Source organism: Garra rufa, unplaced genomic scaffold (assembly GCF_049309525.1).
Source record: "Garra rufa unplaced genomic scaffold, GarRuf1.0 hap1_unplaced_057, whole genome shotgun sequence".
Taxonomy (NCBI): domain Eukaryota; kingdom Metazoa; phylum Chordata; class Actinopteri; order Cypriniformes; family Cyprinidae; genus Garra; species Garra rufa.
The window spans coordinates 33,487-53,475 of record NW_027394332.1 but is presented as its reverse complement, the minus strand read 5'-3'; the positions used below and the strand labels follow the sequence as shown (position 1 = coordinate 53,475).

The following is a 19,989-nucleotide window of genomic DNA, read 5'->3' as shown; positions in this document are numbered from 1 at the left end:
GTTAAGAACTTTATTTTGAACCCTCAAATTCCAGATTCTCAGAAAGTTGTATCTTGGTTAAATATTTTCCTATCCTAACAAACCATACATCAGTGGAAAGCTTATTTATTCAGCTTTCAGATTTTGTACAAATCTAAAACATAGTAAAAAAAAAACCTTATGACTGGTTTTGTGGTCAAGGGTCACATATAAATGAGCAAATGCTGAATATATCTTACTCTCTCTGAGTTGGTTGTGGATGGGATGTCTTTCTGGAAGTCCTTTCTACACAGATGAGCCATGATTCCTGCGGCTAATGCGTCTCCAAGCACATTGATCATTGTTCGAAATCGGTCCCTGATGAAAAACAATGCGTGAGATTGACTTTTATTGAGTTATGTGTGTATATGCGGTAGTATTTAAGTGTATTAAATCGGTTGTACTTACAGGATCCAGTCGATAGCTACAATAAGTGAGATGTCATCTGGAGGCAAACCCACTGAGGTAAGGACGATAACCATGGTAACAAGACCAGCCTGAGGGATTCCAGCTGCTCCGATACTTGCCGCTGTAGCTGTGATACTGAGAATAGAAAGACGAACGTCAAGTCACATGCAGCTTTCATTGGTACATGCAGCTTTGTGTCACTGTACACTAGTGGTTAAAAGTTTGAAATAAAAGATTCGAATGTTTTATTCCAAATCAATATGATCAAAAATAAAGTAAAAACAGTAATATTGTGAAATAATACAAATTAAAAGCAATATTTTTTTGTTTTCCATTTTCCATATTTTATAACATTAATGTTCTTACTTTTTTTCATTAATAAATTCAGCCTTGGTTAATCATAAGTCATCATAAGACTTTTTTCAAAAAACATTTTTTTTTTTAATTATTCCAAACTTTCGACTGCTAATACACTGCCAAAAAGTTCAAAAGTTTGGGATCAGTAAGATTTGTTATGCTTTTTAAAGAAGTTTCTTATGTTCATCAAGGCTGCATCTATTTGATCAAAAATACAGATAAAAAAAATTGTGAAATATTGTTGCAATTTAAAAAAAGAGGTTTCTATTTTAATATAGTTTAAAATATAATTTATTCCTGTGAAGCAAAGCTGAATTTACTCATCATTACTCCAGTCTTCAGTATCACATGATCCTTTAGAAATCATTCTAATATGCTGATTTATAATCAATGTTGGAAACAGTTCTGCTGCTTAATATTTTTTGGGACCTGTGATACTTTTTTGCAGGATTCTTTGATAAAAGAACAGTGTCTATTCAAAACAGACATTTTGTGTTACAATATACACTACTATTTAAAAGTTTAGTCATTTTTTTCTAACTTTTTTTTGAAGAAATTAATATTTTTATTCAGCAAGGATGTTAAATGGATACAAAGTGAGAGTAAAAACTTAGATTGTATTGTTAGAAAAGATTTCCAGTTTGAATAAATGCTATTTATTTTGTATTCATCAAAGAAGAAAAGTATCACAGATTCAAAAAATATATATATATTAAGCAGAACAACAGTTTCGACATTGATAATAAATCAGCATATTCGAAAGATTTCTGAAGGATCATGTGACACTGAAGACTAGAGTAATGGCTGATCAAAATACAGCAGAAATCAATTATATTTTAAAGTATATTAAAATAAGAAAACAATATTATAAATTGCAATACTGTTTCACTATATTACTGTTTTTTTCTGTATTTTTGATCAGCATAAGAGCATGAGAGACTCCATAAAAAAAACATTACAAATATTACTGATCCCAAACTTTTATACGGCACGTAATATATTATTCTGAATGTAACTGAAATACTTTACCTAATAGTAACAAGTTGTCCAAAGTCAAGCTCGTACTCATTGACCTGGGCAATGAAGATGGCTGCCACTGCTTCGTATAACGCTGTGCCATCCATATTGATAGTAGCACCCACAGGAAGTACAAATCGAGCGATTTTCCGATCCACATGGCAGTTTTCCAGTAAGCACTTCATTGTTATGGGCAGAGTAGCTGAACTGGAGAGAGAAGGATTATTTAAATATGCAAATTACTTTATAAAGAATAAAACCATTTGTTGCTTATTTCAAATTTTAGAATTCTAAATGTTAAAGCGATGGTTCACCCAAAAATGAAAATTCTGTCATTAATAAATTCACTGTGGTAATCGCATAAATGCACAGTAGAAAATGACACAGAAGAGAAGAAATTGTTGAATAAAGTTATTTTTGTTTTCTTTGCACACAAAATGTATTCTCATTGCTTTATAAAAGTACTGATGTCACATGGACTATTTTAACAATGTCCTTACTACCTTTCTAGGCCTTGAATGTGGTAGTTGTGTTGCTGTCTCTGCAGGGTCAGAAAGCTCTCGGATTTCATCAAAATGATCTTAATTTGTGTTCCGTAGATGAATGAAGGTCTTACGAGTTTGGAACGACATGAGGGCGAGTAATTAATGACCGAATTTTCATTTTAGGGTGAACTATCCCTTAATAATCATTTAGTACACTGGAAGAAAAACACTTTAATTATTTAATTTAATGTGATTCAGTGAAACTATTCCCTGAAATAGATCATGAATTAACATCGTGTTTGTGTTGCGGCAAGCTGAAAGGCTGTTCAAACCAGCTTCCTTACCTGGATGAAGTTGCCAAAGCGATAACCAGAGCCTGGAGGAGGCCACGGATATAGCTAAAGGGGTTTTCCCTGGTGAACAGGAAGAAGAACAGCGGCAGCAAAATCACACCATGGACGAACAGTCCTGCCAGAACAGTCATGAAGTACATCCCCAGCTTCTCCGCAAGGACCGCAGGATCATGCATGTCTAAGATCTTCCCAGCAACCAGAAATACAATTCCAAATGGGAAGTACCTGTACAAAAAACAAAAACAATTTATATTTATAATTTGCTTATTGCACTTAACTGTGATTTAAATGCATTACTGACTGACTAAATCAGCTTTTCAGCTGGCTTGACTCTCTTAGATCAGAACACCTTTCCACTGCCAACCCCATTTAGTAGAATAAGGAGGCTTAGAGTTGTTTTTAAACTATTACGCTGATGTAAGAGACAGCTGGCTCTTCATTTGTTTTGGTCTGGGTTTCTGCTTTATTGGTCAGTCACATGGTACTTTAATAGGTTTGCATGACATGTCCTTGTAGTTATGTGTAGTATGTCCAATACATAGTTATCATAGTTGAAATTACAAATATCTAGTCACAGGTAGTTCATTTTGGATGAACTAATCCTTTTTTACTTACCACATAGCAGCATTGATGATCTTCATGACACATTCATTGATGCAAAGACACACATTCACTAAGGGTGAACCTCTGGATCCCATTCTACCAAGCAGGAGACCTGGGGAGGCAACAAAAAGGGGGTCAGTGATTTTTTTTTAATTAGTACTTTTATTTAGCAAGGACTTAAAGGGATAGTTGACCCAAAAATGAAAATTCTGTCATCAATTACTCACCCTCATGTCGTTCCAAACCCGTAAGACCTTCATTCGTCTTCAGAACACTAATTAAGATATTTATGATGAAATCCGAGAGCTTTCTGAGCCTGCATAGACAGCAATGCAACCGTAATATTATGAAGCTATGAGAACATATTTTGTGTGCAAAGAAAACAAAAATAATGATTTTCAACAATTTCTTCTCTACCGTGTCAGTCTTTGACATGCGTGTGTGCATTCTTCTGCTCGTAAACAAGGCTCAACGCATCCAGGTTCTGTCAGAACGTCAGCATCGTAAACTTGCTTTGAAGATTGACACGGAAGAGAAGAAATTGTTGAATAAAGTTATTTTTGTTTCGTTTTTTTTTTTGTGCACAAAAAGTATTCTCGTAGCTTGATAAAATTACAGTTGCACCACTGATGTCACATGGACTATTTTAACAGTGTCCTTGCTACTTTTCTGGGTCTTGAACATGTGAGTTGCGTTGCTGTTTACGCAGAGAGCTCTTGGATTTCATCAAAAATATCTTAATTAGTGTTCTGAAGATGAACAAAGGTGTTATGGGTTTGGAATGACACGAGTTTGAGTAATTAATAACAGAATTGCAATTTTTGTTAATTCTTTTTAAATATCCTGTTTCAGTAAATAAGTTGCAAAAACTCTTTAATGTTGATCTAAGAGTTTAAATTGTACAATACATCTTTGCTGTCCGACTGAAACAAAATCAACACTGATGGTCACCATTTTGGATGCTAGTCCCCAACATGGGATGCTGGTATACTGGTGTTCCCATTAGGCTTTTCAAGTAGTTTAACCAGTTATAAACAGCTAGTTTTAATGGTGAACTCCTTCACCATAACCCTAAATCAACAGTAAGGAGCTTAATCTGGCCTAAGATGATCTTTTCAGCTTTATAGTGCAATATATGACAGTTCTCTTCTATACGCACCCATAGTGGCAGAGAAAATGACAATTCCTAGCACATTCATCCCATTGCTTTTCCCTGGTACAATCTTGTAGAGGATTTCAGGCGGAGGAGTGAGTTCAAGAAACACTGGGTGACCCATCTTGGGGTTTTCATAGTCTGGCATGATGTACACAAAGTTGGCTTGTGATGATTTTGCACTGTTTTTAAAATTGGGCACAAGCTCTGTTTTATACTGAAACAGAAGAGCACAGATGGAGAGGAATTAGATACAAAACACTGTAGATGATTAGTTTATTTACTTGGTTCTTCGTGTGTTTCTCACCTGCTGAAATGTGGCTTCAATCAGATTGGATGGAATCATGTTCCTGTTGAAAAAACAAAAAACTGTTCACAATCATGGACCTTTTAGCAAAACAGTTAGTTGTCCTGAGTATACGACTATTATTAGACAGTTTTCTGAGGCCAAAACATCAACACAAAATTGTTTGTTTTAGAATCACTAGATTTGAGTATTGTACAAGGCTGTGTCATGGCCTGCTAGGTGTTATTTATCTCAGAGGCTATCAGCTAATGCTTTATTTATAAAGCACCAATTCTACTGGCGTGTCCCTGACTACAATCCAATTAAATCTGGTCTGGAGCTCAGGAGCATCTTTCGCATTCTGGAAAAGCCGTGTCATTCACATCCTCTTAAGTAGCTCTCTAAATATACCTAATTCCAATCCTTCTGTCCAGTGACAGTATAGAGCAAAAGCGAAGCTTAACCTTTGAAAGCTTGACTACAGCTCGAAAGCGGTTATGTAAGTTTAATGCGCTTCTTATACTGATCAATAAAACTAAAATGAACTGCTTACAGTTTGTTTTTTGAATAGGATACTAAATAAAGTACAGATATGTGACCCTGGACTACAAAACCAGCCTTAAGTAGTACTGGTATATTTGTAGCAATAGCCAAAAATACATTGTATGGGTCAAAATTATTTTTCTTTTATGCCAAAAACATTTGGATATTAAGTAAAGATGTTCCATGAAGATATTTTGTAAATGTCCTACTGTAAATATATCAAAACTTAATTTTTTGATTAGTAATATGCATTGCTAAGAACTTCATTTGGACAATTTGGGTGATTTTCTCAATATTTAGATTTTTTTGCACCCTCAGATTTTTAAATAGTTGTATCTTGGCCAAATACTGTTCTTGTCAGGTTTATGTCTGTGTTTTGTCCTGTTCTGCTCTGTTTTCCTAGTGTTTTTTCCCCTATTTTTCCTTGATAATGGTTTAGTCCTTGTCTCCCCCTAGTGTTTAGTTCCTTTTGGTTTGATCATGCCCATATTTGTATTTCCCCCTCGTCATACTGTTATCTCCTTTGTAACCACGCCCTGTCTTTTGTGTATTTAAGTCTGTGTCTGCTCACTACCCCTTGTCCGTCGATAACGTTACAAGTGCTCGTTTCTTGCTCCCGGTTTTTGTTTGTTTGTAATCATTTTCAGTGTTTTGTTTAATAAACTTTATTTATTCATTTACTCCGGTTCTCCTCCTCCATCTCCACTCCTCAACCCACCAGAGTGTGACAGTTCTATCCTTATTTATTAAGATTTAAGATTATTTATAAATATCAGTTTTAAATAATTGACCATTATGACTGGTTTGTGGTTCAGGGTCACATATTTTATACAAGATATAAAAACTTTTGATATAAGATATAAAAGATATAAAAACAAATTGAAAAATAATGCAGGGCAGAACTAAGGGAAGGGAAACTAATTGGATTTTGTAAAGTGAATGTTATATACCAGAATGCGCATGCTAGTTTGCTGAAACAGTGTTTAACTGGCTTTTTGTCTATTAGTTTATTAGTCTATTATTAATGCTATATTCACTATATTTTTACCTAACACCTTGTCTACTACGGATACGAGCGAAGCGATATGGCAAAAGCTGTCTACACTCACTGGATGCGGCCCGGCCTGACATGACTCAACAAATAATTTGATGTCTCATTTTATTTTTGATGTATTGACACAAAGTTCAAATGATTTGCAGCGTCCGCTTTGTCGAGTCCAGTGCCGATAGCTGTTGTTGGACAGTTGTCGCTTCCGATGTTGACACGATGTAAGTGAGGTGGAAAAAAACTGACCAAGTTGTTATATTCTGATTTACCATTTTAAAGACAAAAAACACTGATGATTCGTAATAACATCGAGAAAGAAACATTAAGATCAAAATTAGCCTAAGGAATTAGAAACGTAAATAGAATCTAATTTCATTTACATTGACTTTAAAGAAATAACGATAATGGCGAAGACATAAAGCTTGTTTGTCTAAATTTTTGTCCAACACCACACTTCAACAAAATCCCTAGACGGCCATCTTGACAATGACCCTAGACACTGGACTGACTTACCTTAAAAAGGGACTTTTTTGAAAAAAAAAAAATGTTAAAAAACAGTCCTTTTCTGCCTCACTAAGGATGACTAAGGAGTAAAGTATAGTTGTTTTCTGCTTGAATAGAGAAACATAAATAACATATTTAAAATAACCAATACATCTAACAGGTTTCACGTTTCTCTAGCTAATGTGTATTTGCATTTGGAGTGCAATGAAACAAAATTCCACCTGTGCTAATAAGCTGACTGGCTGACTTATAACTGAAGGCCGGGACTTCCTTTCCTACAGCTCCCATATTTTGTTCATTTTTCTAGAAGTGGTCCGTCCCCTTCTCTTTACACTGTTTCTGCCAAAAACTGAGAGGTAGGTTCTAATATTATTCTGAATAATACCTGATCAAATCAAGCAGGGCATCGGCAGACGTCATCACTGGCCCTCCTGCGGCTTTATGTCCCTCTTTTTCAGTGCCGGTTCCAGGATGAATGATCAGTACCAGAATAATCCCCACAATTACAGCAATGAAGGTAGTCCACAGGTAATATGTGATGGTGAGAAGGCCCAGGCGTCCACTGGCCTTAGTGTCCATAGCAGACAAGCCAGACATTAAACTGTAAGGAAAGTGTTGGCGTTTCAATCATTATTTTAAATATTCTCACATATCCACCTTATTCTTCAGTGCGGACGTAAGTCTACGGGCGCTATCGAGAAGAATAACAACATGCAGTTAACTGTAAAACTGTTTGCACTAGAAACCAGTGCGTTCATAATTAGGATAACACGTTACATTTGATAAGAGACACACCAATTTGCAATTTCAAGCAGCAAAACTAGCTGTTTCGTACAGCTAAAAATAGCTGGACATGGAAGAGACCGGAAGCTAGACCCGTAAAATTTACAAATGGCTGCTCCAGCTCTTACAGGAAAAATATAAGGTGGATAGCTGCCTCCACTAATTGCAGATAAGTTTCTTTTCAGTTTTAATAATGGCTGACTGCAATTTATTTCCATAATCTATAATATGTTTCAAGTGTTTTTCAAATTTTAGACTTTATAATATGTCTTATGTAACAATCAACTATCCCAGTATTTACTGAAAAGGTTTTAAAATGTCAGAAATTAAGCATTTCTCATGATCAAACGTTTTTTTTTTCTGATAGATGATATTTTGTTGTTTTCTCAAAAATGTCAAATACAGTCTATATGTTTGGTCTCAGGAATGCTGACATCTTGAATAAAATAAAAGCCACTGGTGTGTAGTTACCTGGATGTGATGAGAGGAAGAATCAACATTTTCAGCATTCTCATTAGAAGTTCTCCAGGAAAAGAAAAGTAGATTTTTGCCTGAGGGGAAAGAGAAAACATGGCTTTTAGTGACTAAATTAATTTCAAATATTTAAACTCTACTAGAATTTCAATATTTATTATTTCTGTAATATTCCTGAAGAATTACGTCAGTTGACTTTTCTAAAGTGTGTTTCTCCTTAGCTGACCTTGTAAGCAGTTTGGAGTTTATTTATGGATAACAAAGTCAGATGTTACATGAATAAGACATAGTTTTGAGTATACATGCAACAGAAATGTGTGTATATTTTATATTTTTTACCAGACTTCAAGAGCAAAGGTCATCAAAAACAACTTAAAATGAAAAATGTTCCACCTTCTAAAGATAGCAAAACACTACTGACAGCAAATGTGGTACGACCGATATTTTAAGTCATCCCTCAGTTTTTAGAATTTTTTTTTATTAAAGCCCTTCTTGGTTCTTCTTTACAAAATGTTGTTACGTTGTGTTTTTTGTTTTAGTTTTCTATATCGTCCTTTTAGCAGCTGCCCTTCCACTTATGGTTATGAATTTCTGATGCACTTATTTTATGTAAACAGTGCATATGATTAATAAGTGATTTTACCATGTTATCTATGAATAATGTTAAGGTTTTGTGGCTACAGTGTGTATTTTTCCTGCATGCGCACTGCTTTGTCCTGTAGATTTTCAATGTAAGTGCATTACTGTAAACTTAGCTTTTTCATTTAGTGATGAGTCTAAATTGTCTGTGCAAATCCGGAACATTCTTTTATTCAATTACTATAATGGCTGTACTTAATGTTAAGTTGCTGGAGCATATATTTTTATAAGCCACACACAATTTAAATTTTAAATGAGCACCTTTTAACTTCTCTGTTCTAATGAAAAAAAGAAAGAAATGCACCCCCCCCCCCTCCCCAATCTATTCAAAAACCCACAAACATAAAAAAACAAGCTTTATGTTCCATGTTACCTGTGTTGACAAGTTCAAGCTTCTTAATGTGAATCCCACCACACAGCCAGACATCACTGCTAACACTGATAAGGTGAGCAAGCCGTTCCTTTTGCAGTAGTCCTTTAACCATTCGCGAAACTTTGGAGATATTGAGTTCATGATAAGGTTCTTGAAATATTCCACCATGTTTCTCAAGGGGCTCGCAGGTGGGGAATGGCCCTGGGAAGATGCGGGCCTTGAGCTGCTCCGATTCTCATCCATCCTAAGACCTGTGTGGGCAGGATGTGTTGCGAGAGACTTTCTGTGTAAACCTTTTCTAACAACAGATTAAGCAATCAAGTATAGATCCAAACCACTGCCTTCACGACAGCACAGTCAGAGGCGATTATAAGGAATAAGGGTATTAAAAGAACCTAGTCAGAGTCTGGAGGCCATTGACTGTGGAAAGATAAAGTGGTGAAGCACTAATCCTAGAATACGAGGCCAAGGTCAGTGTGGGGTCAGTTTCAAATCAATGCGAGTTTAAAAAGTCATGGTTTATTTAAAACAAGGTGACATTGCACGAATAATGAAAATTTCACATTTCCATCTGGAGGAAGACTGAGCAGGCCACGCTCAAATTCACAGCTGAACATCTGGAACCTATGCACTAACCACAGCTTCAATTAGTTTTGAGTTTAAAAATATATTAAACATAAACCAAAACAGTTTTATGTAATCAAATCAAATTTTGTGTAATCAGTTTTAAGAGTATGTAAGTAGATCCATCAAGACTAGAGAATCTTAAAAAATATATTACTGAATAGGTCATGTTACTTTAATAGAGCCACAATTAAATCATCCAGTCGTATAACAATATATAATTACACCACACAAAGGAGAGGAGCAGTTCAGAAGAGTGAGTTAAATGCATTAAATTGCTGTCAATTTGTCCTTTTCCTACAGCAGTTCTAGCTCACATGGAAAAAGGATGTTCTTTAGTTTTGACAGCTTTTCATGGCTGTACTACTTTTACTTAGAACACATGGGGTGGAGGCTATTCGGAGATAAAGGACATGCCCCTTATTAGTTTGAACGTCATGCCTTAATGGGATTTCTGCCGCTGCACTACAGGCATTTCCAACATTGGCGTGTACTGCGGGTATTGATTTAATTACCAGACGGCATTGGAAGGACTCCAGTCCAGTCCATAAAATGAAGATTTGTTTGGGTTCTGAAAGGTAAAAGTAACATGCTTTTAAACAAGATATACAGTTGAAGTCAAAAGTTTACATACACCTGGCAGAATTCTGCAAAATGTTAATAAGTTTATCAAAATAAGAGAGATATAAAATGCATGTTATTTTTTATTTAGTACTGACCTGAATAAGATATTTCACATAAAAGACATTTACATAGTCCACAAGAGAAAATAATAGTTGAATTTATAAAAATGACCCTGTTTAAAAGTTAACATACACTTTATTCTTAATACTTTTTTTGTTTAGTGATAGTTGTTCATGAATCCCTTCTTTGTCCTGAACAGTTAAACTGCTTTCAAATAGAATCCCTCAGGTCCCACAAATTCTTTTTTTTTTTTTTAAGCATTTTTGTGTATTTGAGCCCTTTCCAACAATGACTGTATGATTATAAGATCCATCTTTTCACACTGAGGACAACTAAGGGATTCATATGCAACCTTACAGAAGGTTAAAACACTCACTGATGCTTGAGAAGGAAATATTATGTATTAAGATCCTGGGGTAAAAACTTTTAGAATTTGAAGATCAGGGTAAATTTCACTTACTTTGTCTTCTGGGAAACATCTTCTGTAGCTTCTGAAGGGCAGTTATCGAGAGAGAGAGAGAGAGAGAAAAAAGATATTTAGGCAAAATAAGAAAAATGTACAATTTTCATTTTGTTCAAAAGTTTACACCCCCAGCTCTTAATGCATGATTTTTTCCTTCTGAAGCATCAGTGAGCATTTGAACCTTCTGTAGTAGTCCCTCAGTTGTTCTCAGTGTGAAAAGATGGACCTCAAAAGCATACAGTCATTGTTGGAAAGGGTTCAAATACACAGAAATGTGAAAAGCCAAAGAATCTTGGGGACCTGAACATTTTTTTCTGAAGAACAGCAGACAGTTTAACTGTTCAGGACAAACAAGGGACTCATGAACAACAATCACTAAAAAAACAAAAACAAAAAAACAGCTGTGGATCATTCAGGTAACAACACAATATTAAGAATCAAGTGCATGTAAACTTTTGAATGGGGGTCATTTTATTAAATTCAACTATTATTTTGTGGTCTATATGTAAATGTCTTTTATGTGGAATATATTATTCAGGTCAGTACTAAAAAAACAAACAAACATGCATTTTGTATGATCCCTCTTATTTTGGTAAAATAATTCACATTTTGCAGATCCTACAAGGTGTAAACCTTTGACTTCAACTGTATATAAATAGCATAAATAAATAGCAAATAACCTCCCCAAAAACTACAATAAGTAGGCCTAAATCTTTGTATTCAAATAAATTTCAGTGTTCATGTTACAGTGTATCCACCTTATTCATCAAAGCGGGAGTAAGCCTATGGCTGAGACTCTAAAGGGAAATAAAGAGAAGAATAACAATGTGCAGTAAACAGTAAAACTGTTTGCACTACAAACCAGTGTGTTCATAATTAAGATAATACATTAAATGAATATGGTAAGACAGACCAATCAGCAAAATCAAGCAGCAAAACGAGCTGTTTTGTACAGCTAAAAATAGCTGGACACGGATGAGACCGGAAGCCAGACCTACAAAATTTGCAAATGCCATTCTTCCGGAAAAATAACGTGTATAGATCATTTCATTATGTACATGCAAATATCATTGATTTCTCCATAGGAAGCTGACTCACCCACTACATGCGGAATCGGAGTAGACTTGAGAGGCTGGACTTTCTCTAAATGTAACGGAAACCATCACAGGTGACGACAGCGGTGTCCCGGGTGCGATCAAATACTAATCCATTTACTAGGAGCGGATATATTTACTGACTGCATTGTCAACTTAAATAATCACTGCAACAGTTTTGACGTCACACCACTTTACCCTGCGTAAAGCACACAGGAATGGAGACACTGAAAAATAATTTGTCACTGACTATGTGTGACACGATTAGATAAGTGAATGACAACTGTAAACACTGTTATGGTAGACTGATACTCAGTCAAAAAAATGCTTTTCAGATCATAATGTATACCTATGCTCTAAATCCATTTGGTATTAGATGTACAGAGATATTAAACATACAGTAATGAATGAGGCACAGATTCACACAGTATGGGCAATGGTGGTGCTAATTATCAGGTAAAAAAGTCTTCCCCAATTCTATGAAAAGAGGATTAAGTCTTCTGGACAATTAGCACATCCTCTGCAGGCACAATGTGGTGTTGTTATCCATTGCAATTTGGCCTGATGAGTTTTTAAGAGTTAGGGTACACAAGCCTGTCCCGTTTAGTGACATTGTTGGCATTATGAGATGGAGATGTGCAGTCAGGAGATGTGCAGACACATGATAGTCTCTTTTAACTCAGACACACAACTATTATAGATCAACTAAATTCAGCGGTGTGCGTGGTTCAGAGGTGTTTTAATACTGGGAGGAGTATTAAATGGATTAATGCTGGCCTAACCTCAACAAAAAGTGCAATAGGCGAAACAAAACTGAAATAAAATCAGAGGACAGAAAACAAAAAAAAAATCACACTTTAATATGATTTACGACTAAATTATTTACATTAAATCACAGTAAATTTGTTAAATTCTTTATGCTTGTTTATCTATTTTATCAAACAATGGTGTAAGTCAGCCAGGTGTATAAATGGCTTAAGAGATTAATATCTGGATTTCATATTACCACATCCTAATTCAACACAAAAGCTTTCAGTGCTGCTAAAACCAATAATGATAATCTACCCAAAGGTATTAGTATAATTTTCTTAGCGCATGTAATCTTATTGGCAGTTGAAATCTGTTTTTTGGGATATTTGTGGATATCTATTCACCTTGTCTCCTCACAGCAATATTTGGAAAGAGTAATAAGCTAAATGCTTGTCATATATAAGATGTCTGGTGATCATATGGTTACTAGTACCAATCACCTCGTATACTTTCTGAGCAGCATTTTTAATTCATTAATTAATCAATTCAATAATTTGTCAGACTGGTGTTTTAAAATCTGCCAAACCAATCTGCTCTAACAAAACAGGGCCTTGAGTTCTGATAGAAGCAACAGAGTGTTTACATGACACGCCAAAATCGGCCATATTGGCAGCACTGAATGTAAGCAATGCCACTGAACCAAACAAAACTTGCATATGTTGCTGATTATTGCTGCTGAAAATGGTCACTTAATGTCATGTTTTGGGCTCTACTAATCGGACCGGGAGTGCAAAAAAATGGAGGAACCATTGTTTGGCCAAACTGAACCAGGATTTCCAGGGCAAGAATCTTGACAACATTGATGTTTGTTCTTATCATTTTCAGCCATGTAGGTGAAATATCAGGCCAATATCTTAATAATACTGCTTGTACATATCTTTACCACCTATTAACTTTAGTTGGTCAAAATATTGTGCCCTTTTCTACTTACTAAGTCCTTTTCTATATGATTTATCAGCTTCAACACATTTTTCTGTGGTTTACACAGCATAAATTAACATAACAACGTATTCACTAGTACATTAATCGTGCAGTACATTGCTGTTGTTTACATCTGAACATCTCCAATATAGCCAGGCATCCAGGTAACTGACTTATCAAATGTGTTACGAAATTACTTTTGAAAAAACTTAAAACAGACCCTCACAAATAATTAATAAAAGTCATTTTGCAATAATATAGACCTAGAATATAGAATTCTAAAATACAGAATAATAAAAATGCTTTTTAAGGTGGCTCATAATCTTAATAAAGATGTTACAAAGACGTTTGCCTAGATTTTTACTAAGACGTCAAATGACCCTGAATTGAATTTCCCGAATGACACATAGACTTGTGGCAATTATTAATGGCTGTTATTGTTATGTAAGGGCAATAAATCATTAAAAATCTCTCATGTGTGTCATATTACCTGATGTCCTGTCTTCCCTGAAATAATTTTGTAAATAAACGCGTAGACATTAAATCAAAAGACTTATCCAGCACCTAAAAGAGCATTTAATTTAGGACAATATTAATAAAATGAGACCAACACAGACAATTGTAGTAAACTACATGAATAGGGACATCATGAACGAAGAGGAGAGCACCCTCCCCTGGCAAGTTTGAAATAAACAGCTAAACCAAGTGCATAAGACATTTTATGAAACCCAGTTAGGTGTTTTAAAACTGAAGATTAATGGCATATTGACAGATCAATTGATATTGACAATATGTAGGATGGCTTAATCACATAGCCCATTAGAGCTGTTCATATGACTATCAGAGCTTTGGGTTCCCTTTAATTTTCCTATGGGTTTTTATGATGGTGGTATTTATAAGTTAAATCAATATATCACATACAAACAAATCTCAAACGTGAATTTTGAAATTTTTGTTTCTACGTAATGAGATGATAACACAAGGACAAGTTAATATGTCGTTGTAGTCTGAGGGAACTCATGGCAAAAGTCTTTTGGACTGGACTGGCCCTAAACTTTCGAAATGTAATATAGAAATTTTAATTTATTCGCATTCAGTTTATATGCCTAATGCCAGGATTGTAGCGGATACATAGTGAGGAAAATGTAGGAGCACGTTTCTTCTGAAAAAAGAAATCCATTCTTTCATCAAAAGCTTTCCAACACGCCTCCTTCCTTCAAAACAATCGTGCTCTCAGTCAAAAGCACAACTCCCTACTCAGCATTTCAACAGAATCGTAATCACCTGTGAGGGAGGTGGAATCATATGTTTGTATTAGATTCCATTGGCCGCCGTAGATTTTGTGCGCAGCCGCGTAGTGGCCGCCTGTAATGAGCCAGTCCTGTGCTGCTGGTCTGCTGCGAGGGGACAAACTTTCCGCAAGTACAGCGTTAGTTTAGTTGGCTTGGAAAACTGTTTACAATTCTGGTCTTGTTCACTACATTGTGTTGTAGTATAAACGAGTAAGGACAAAATGTTAAATACTGTTACAGAACGCTACGACGCGTTTTTTAAGCAGAAAAATGTGTTAACGGATTTTCTAGCGGTTTTGGAGGAAAAAACGGGAGTTCAGAAACAGTACATTGCAACAGGTACGTGGTTCTAACATTTCGTTTGAAAGCTGCTTTAATTATTTAGTCAGGATTATAAATCGTAAATTATGCATTGAAACTGTGGCTATCAGCTGTCAAATTAGTTCTTCTGTGTAAACATTACCATCGAATATTGATTTTCTTAGGCAAAGTATGAGTTTATTTTTTTAACACGTGACTTAAGTTACAGCCACCCATATGTAAAGCCTTGCTGAATGTTGCAAATGAGTGCAAAGGGCTCTAGGAGTCATACTGATAAGACCAGTGAAGTCCGAGTCATTTCTCTGAATCGATTCTTTTAAAACTGCTGGTTCGGAACAAAACAACAATTGGGCGGATTCTGACTTAAGCTAATATTAGCTACTACGCGTTCTCCGATATACTTTGTTCTAAGAAGTTCAGTTGTACAGAAATATTGTTGTTTTGGTGGTTTTTGATTAAGATTTTATCAAGAGAGAGTTCATGGTTCATTGAAATGAATTGTTGATTCTAGAACCACTTAAGTTGATTCAGTTTGTTTCGTTGAATAGTCCGTTCGTTAAATGGTGCGTTTCAAAAAAGCATCGTTAGATAACTATGGTCGTTCTATTTAACTCTTTTGGTAACGACAGAACTTGAGACCGCAGCTACTTTTGGGAAGCGCACCCAGAGACGGTTTTAAGAATCGGTTCACCCGATTCACCAAAGAGCTTCGAATTAAAAAGGAGTCACTAATCATTACTTTGCTTTGCCTGTGTGACAAGAACAGATGCCGTACGAACAGTTTTCTCCCTGAGGGCTATCTGTCACTTCCCCGTTACATCTTTTTATCTGGTATTCTTTGTTTTAAAACCAAAAACACATGCTGGTTTGAGAAGCATCAAGCAAATGATCCAACAAGTCAAGTGCCATCGTCAAATGCGTTATTGGGTCCAACTGTGCAACTGCATCGACTGGTTCCCTGAAGTGTCTAATGTGTGGTGTAGCTATTTCTTGTAAGATCTCTCAGGGTCTAATTTCTTCTACCAATAGCCGCTCCCAAAGGGTTATTTTTAAACATGTAGTGTCCTCAAGTGTGCAGAATTGCAGTGGCTAGACTACACAAATAAGAAAACCTGCCTTATGTTCATATATAAACAAACATTGTTTGTGCTTCTTCCATCCTGTTAGGTGTCAACTCTAACACCAAATACAAGTGCTTGCACTTCTTCATTTGAATAATGGCAGTGATCATGTGTCTCTGTTTGTTCTGCAGGTGCAGTAACTATTGTGGCACTCTATCTGTTATTTGGATATGGTGCCTCCCTCCTCTGCAACTTGATTGGTTTTGTATACCCAGCGTATGCCTCGTAAGTATGCGTGATATATCAAACTTCACAATTGTCTAGTATGCATCTGGTGCAGATGCCAGACCTGGAAAAGCCCACATATATATTTTTGCACAGCATTTAGGAAGCACAATAATGAGAGCAACCCACATTGACAGGCCTGTTTTCACATGTCATTCTGTTCCTCATGCAGCATCAAAGCCATTGAGAGTAACAATAAAGAAGATGACACCAAATGGCTAACCTACTGGGTGGTTTATGGACTCTTCAGTGTGTCTGAATTTTTCTCTGATATCTTCCTCTTTTGGTTTCCCTTTTACTATGCTGGGAAGGTAAGGTTTTAGTATCAAAATATGTTTAATTTATGCTTCTAATGTGTATTTGGATGTTTTTGAGAGAGTTTAGAAACCATCCACCTTGTTGTATATTAGCTTGCTGTAGGGGGACTGTAAATGTATTGGTATGTAGGTCATGCTGAGAGGTTTTGCATAGTGTATATTTAGTATGCCTGACTAACTGCCAACTCGACCAACAGCCTCATTTCAATTTTGATCCTTGTTCTAAATTTGACTGAATGCTTTATAGCCAATTTATACAAATGAGGTAGCAGCTGACTAAGATGAGCTGAGATCTTAAATGATATGCATGCCTTATTTCCAATTTCAGTTGCCTAATTAAAAATCATTCTTAATTAGATGTTTACTATGGCATGATACGTCCGTTGAATTTGGAGAGTTCGATGTGGATGTGCTTAGAATAGATGTTAAAGCATGTATTGATTAGTTTGACATGAGGTAGGTGAATTGTATGTCAAGGCCAAGCGATTGTTTGAGCACTAAACTGTAAATAATCAGGGGCAGAATTCACAAAAATATTCTTAAGAAAGAGATCAAGACACTTTTTAGGTAAATTCCAAGATGCTTGCAAGAATGTTCTTTCCCAAGAAAGAATTTCTCAAGAAAATTTCTCAAGAAGTTCTCAAATATTTTCCTAAGAACATATTTCTCTTTTTTTTTTCTTCTAAAGAAAATTGTGTTATCTGATAAGTTGTTGTTGGTCAAAGGTGTGTGTGTGTGTGTGTGTGTGTGTACTGTTACAGTGAATGCGGGCTGTATATGTATAGTCTCGTGATGAATGTTGCAGAAAATTGTTGTATTTATAGGCTAAGATTAAAGTGATAATTCACCCAAAAATGAAATTTTTCAATAATTACTCACATTTGACCTTTGTTCATCTTCGGAACACAAATGATGACATTTTTGATCAAATCCAAGAGCTTTCTCACCATGATCAAGTTCTATAAAAGCAGTAAGAACATGTGACATCAGTGATTTAACTGTAATTTTGCAAACCTATATGAATATTTTTGTGCGCAAAGAACATTTGTGCATAGCCTCACCTTTGCGTCATTAAAGAGAAGAATTGTTGAATAAAGTCATTGGTGTCACTTCAGAGAACTCATGCATATCCCTAGAAGAAGTAACAAGCATTATAGCGTTATGTTGTGATGCTCAATTACAATTAATATAAAATAACCCAATACATTTATAAAATATCTTCCCAAGTTATCCTTTTTTATATTTACAGTGATTTTAAAGAAGATTCTTTACAAGAATCACAATTTTCCTTAGTTTTTGGCTTAAGAACAAAAAAAGAGATCATTCTTTAGTAGTATGTTGGGGAATACAAGAATTTTCAAAACCAAGAAAGAAATGGCAGTTAAGTGTTTGTAAACCTAGAATGTGGTTAACATTTCAAACTACACTTTTTTTTTTTATTCTTTTTTTTTTACTCAATTATTTTGTGAGATGAATTTGAATGCTGTATTCTTTAGCTCAAAGTTTTAATATTACCACATTTTAGAGCATTTCAACTCTGATATTATACATATACACTACTGTTCAAAAGTTTGGATTTGATGTTTTTGATAGAAGCATCTTATGCTCATCAAAGGTGTTTTACTAATTCATTTTATTTATTAAAATGACACTTAGAGTAAAATTTACAAATAGAGTAAAAATGTGAAATGTGAAATATTACAATTTGAATTAAATTATTTTCTATTTCAATATATTTTTAAAAAGTAATTTATTCCTTTGGTGGCAACGCTGAACTTTCAGCAGCCCTTACTCCAGTCTTCATTGTCACATCATCCTGTTTTGGTGTTCAAGTAACATTTTTTTTTTTATTATTATTATAAAAATTAAAATGAGTCCTGCTGCTTAATAGTTTTTGGAAACTGTGATATGTATTTTTTCAGGTTTGTTAGATAGAAAATCATAGAGAGGAAAAGGAAATATTTTTTTGTCTTTTTGTTTTTACTCTCACTGTTGATCATTTAATGTAAATTCATCAAACTTTAAAAGGATAGCTCACCAAAAAATGAAAATTCTGTCATTAATTATGCACTCTCATGTCATTTCAAACCCGTAAGTCCTTCGTTCACCACCAGAACACACATTAAGATATTTTTGATGAAATCCGAGAGCTTTCTGAACCGCAATGCAACTGACACGTTCAAGTTCCAGAAAGATAGTAAGGACATTGTTAAAGTAGTCCATGTGACATCAGTGGTTCAACCGTAATCTTATAAAACTACGAGAATACTTTTTGTGAAGAATTTTTTTTTTTTTTTTGGAGTTTCATAACATTGTGGTTTAACCACTGATGTCACATGAACTATTTCAACAATGTCCTTACTGCCTTTCTGGACCTTGAACGTGTCAGTTGCATTGCGGTTCAGAAAGCTCTCGGATTTCATCAAAATGTCTTTTTACCTTTCTGGGCCTGAATGTGGCATGTGTAAGTTGCGTTGCTGTCTATGCAGGGTCAGAAAACCCTCGGATTTCAAAAAGATATCAAAAATATCTAAACTTGTGTTGCGAAGATGATCAAATTTCTTACAGGTTTGGAACAACATGAGGGTAAATAATTAATGAGAAAAATTTTCATGTTGGGGTGAACTAACCTTTTAAGGCAACAAAAAGTACAATTAAAGCATAATATCTTTTGAGAACAATGCCAGCAAATGTGAAGTTGACATATGTATTTCAGTGCCTGTTTCTGCTGTGGTGCATGGCTCCAGTCTCATGGAATGGCTCTCAGATCATATACACACGTGTGGTGAGACCATTCTTCCTCAAACATGAAGCAACATTCGACAACGTAGTCAGCGACTTGAGTGGAAAGGCCAAGAGTGCGGCACAGGAAGGTAAAGCATAACATCCTGTCATTAGAAATCCATCATCAGTTCACTTTCAGGCTCTTATTACATTAGTGGTTGTCTTATTTACTGTGATACTTTATTAATTTAGTTTTGCAATGATGTCTGCATGATCCAACTTTAGTTCTGTTTTCCTCTGCCTTTCTCCAACAGGTTTCACATTGCTGAACAGTGATAAGAATAAATGA

The 19,989-nt window shown here is 35.2% G+C and overlaps 2 protein-coding genes across 3 annotated transcripts; one reads left to right on the top strand and one right to left on the bottom strand.

Moving 5' to 3' along the window:
• Positions 1 to 153: 153 nt before the first annotated feature.
• On the bottom strand, positions 154 to 10,990 carry LOC141315917 (excitatory amino acid transporter 5-like). Of its 2 annotated transcripts, XM_073832754.1 has the most exons (12): positions 10,813 to 10,990; positions 10,184 to 10,239; positions 9,045 to 9,295; positions 8,030 to 8,109; positions 7,161 to 7,376; positions 4,702 to 4,744; positions 4,401 to 4,611; positions 3,254 to 3,353; positions 2,630 to 2,863; positions 1,813 to 2,007; positions 427 to 561; positions 154 to 336 (listed from the first exon to the last, which is right to left on the bottom strand). In XM_073832754.1, the coding sequence occupies exons 2-12, from the start codon at positions 10,215 to 10,217 to the stop codon at positions 183 to 185; spliced, it is 1,653 nt and encodes a 550-aa protein (XP_073688855.1). In that variant the 5' UTR covers positions 10,218 to 10,239; positions 10,813 to 10,990; the 3' UTR covers positions 154 to 182. The 2 variants fall into 2 exon arrangements, with proteins under 2 accessions (XP_073688855.1, XP_073688854.1); XM_073832753.1 differs by lacking the exon at positions 10,813 to 10,990 and having other exon boundaries at positions 10,184 to 10,249.
• Positions 10,991 to 15,006: 4,016 nt separating this feature from the next.
• LOC141315920 (receptor expression-enhancing protein 6-like) lies at positions 15,007 to 19,989 on the top strand. Its single transcript, XM_073832756.1, has 5 exons — positions 15,007 to 15,271; positions 16,506 to 16,599; positions 16,772 to 16,910; positions 19,633 to 19,789; positions 19,955 to 19,989. The coding sequence occupies exons 1-5, from the start codon at positions 15,154 to 15,156 to the stop codon at positions 19,987 to 19,989; spliced, it is 543 nt and encodes a 180-aa protein (XP_073688857.1). The 5' UTR covers positions 15,007 to 15,153.

Excerpts from the sequence above, each read along its gene's own strand:
- LOC141315917 (XM_073832754.1), bottom strand. The coding sequence starts at position 10,217 with ATGGACTGGACTGGAGTCCTTCCAATGCCGTCTG. Across the intron at positions 9,296-10,183 it reads AGTCCTTCCAATGCCGTCTG|GTCTTAGGATGGATGAGAAT; the intron begins GTAATTAAATCA and ends CTGCCCACACAG. Across the intron at positions 337-426 it reads GTAGCTATCGACTGGATCCT|GGACCGATTTCGAACAATGA; the intron begins GTAAGTACAACC and ends GTTTTTCATCAG.
- LOC141315920 (XM_073832756.1), top strand. The coding sequence starts at position 15,154 with ATGTTAAATACTGTTACAGAACGCTACGACGCGTTTTTTAAGCAGAAA. Across the intron at positions 15,272-16,505 it reads GAAACAGTACATTGCAACAG|GTGCAGTAACTATTGTGGCA; the intron begins GTACGTGGTTCT and ends TTTGTTCTGCAG. Across the intron at positions 16,600-16,771 it reads GTATACCCAGCGTATGCCTC|CATCAAAGCCATTGAGAGTA; the intron begins GTAAGTATGCGT and ends TTCCTCATGCAG.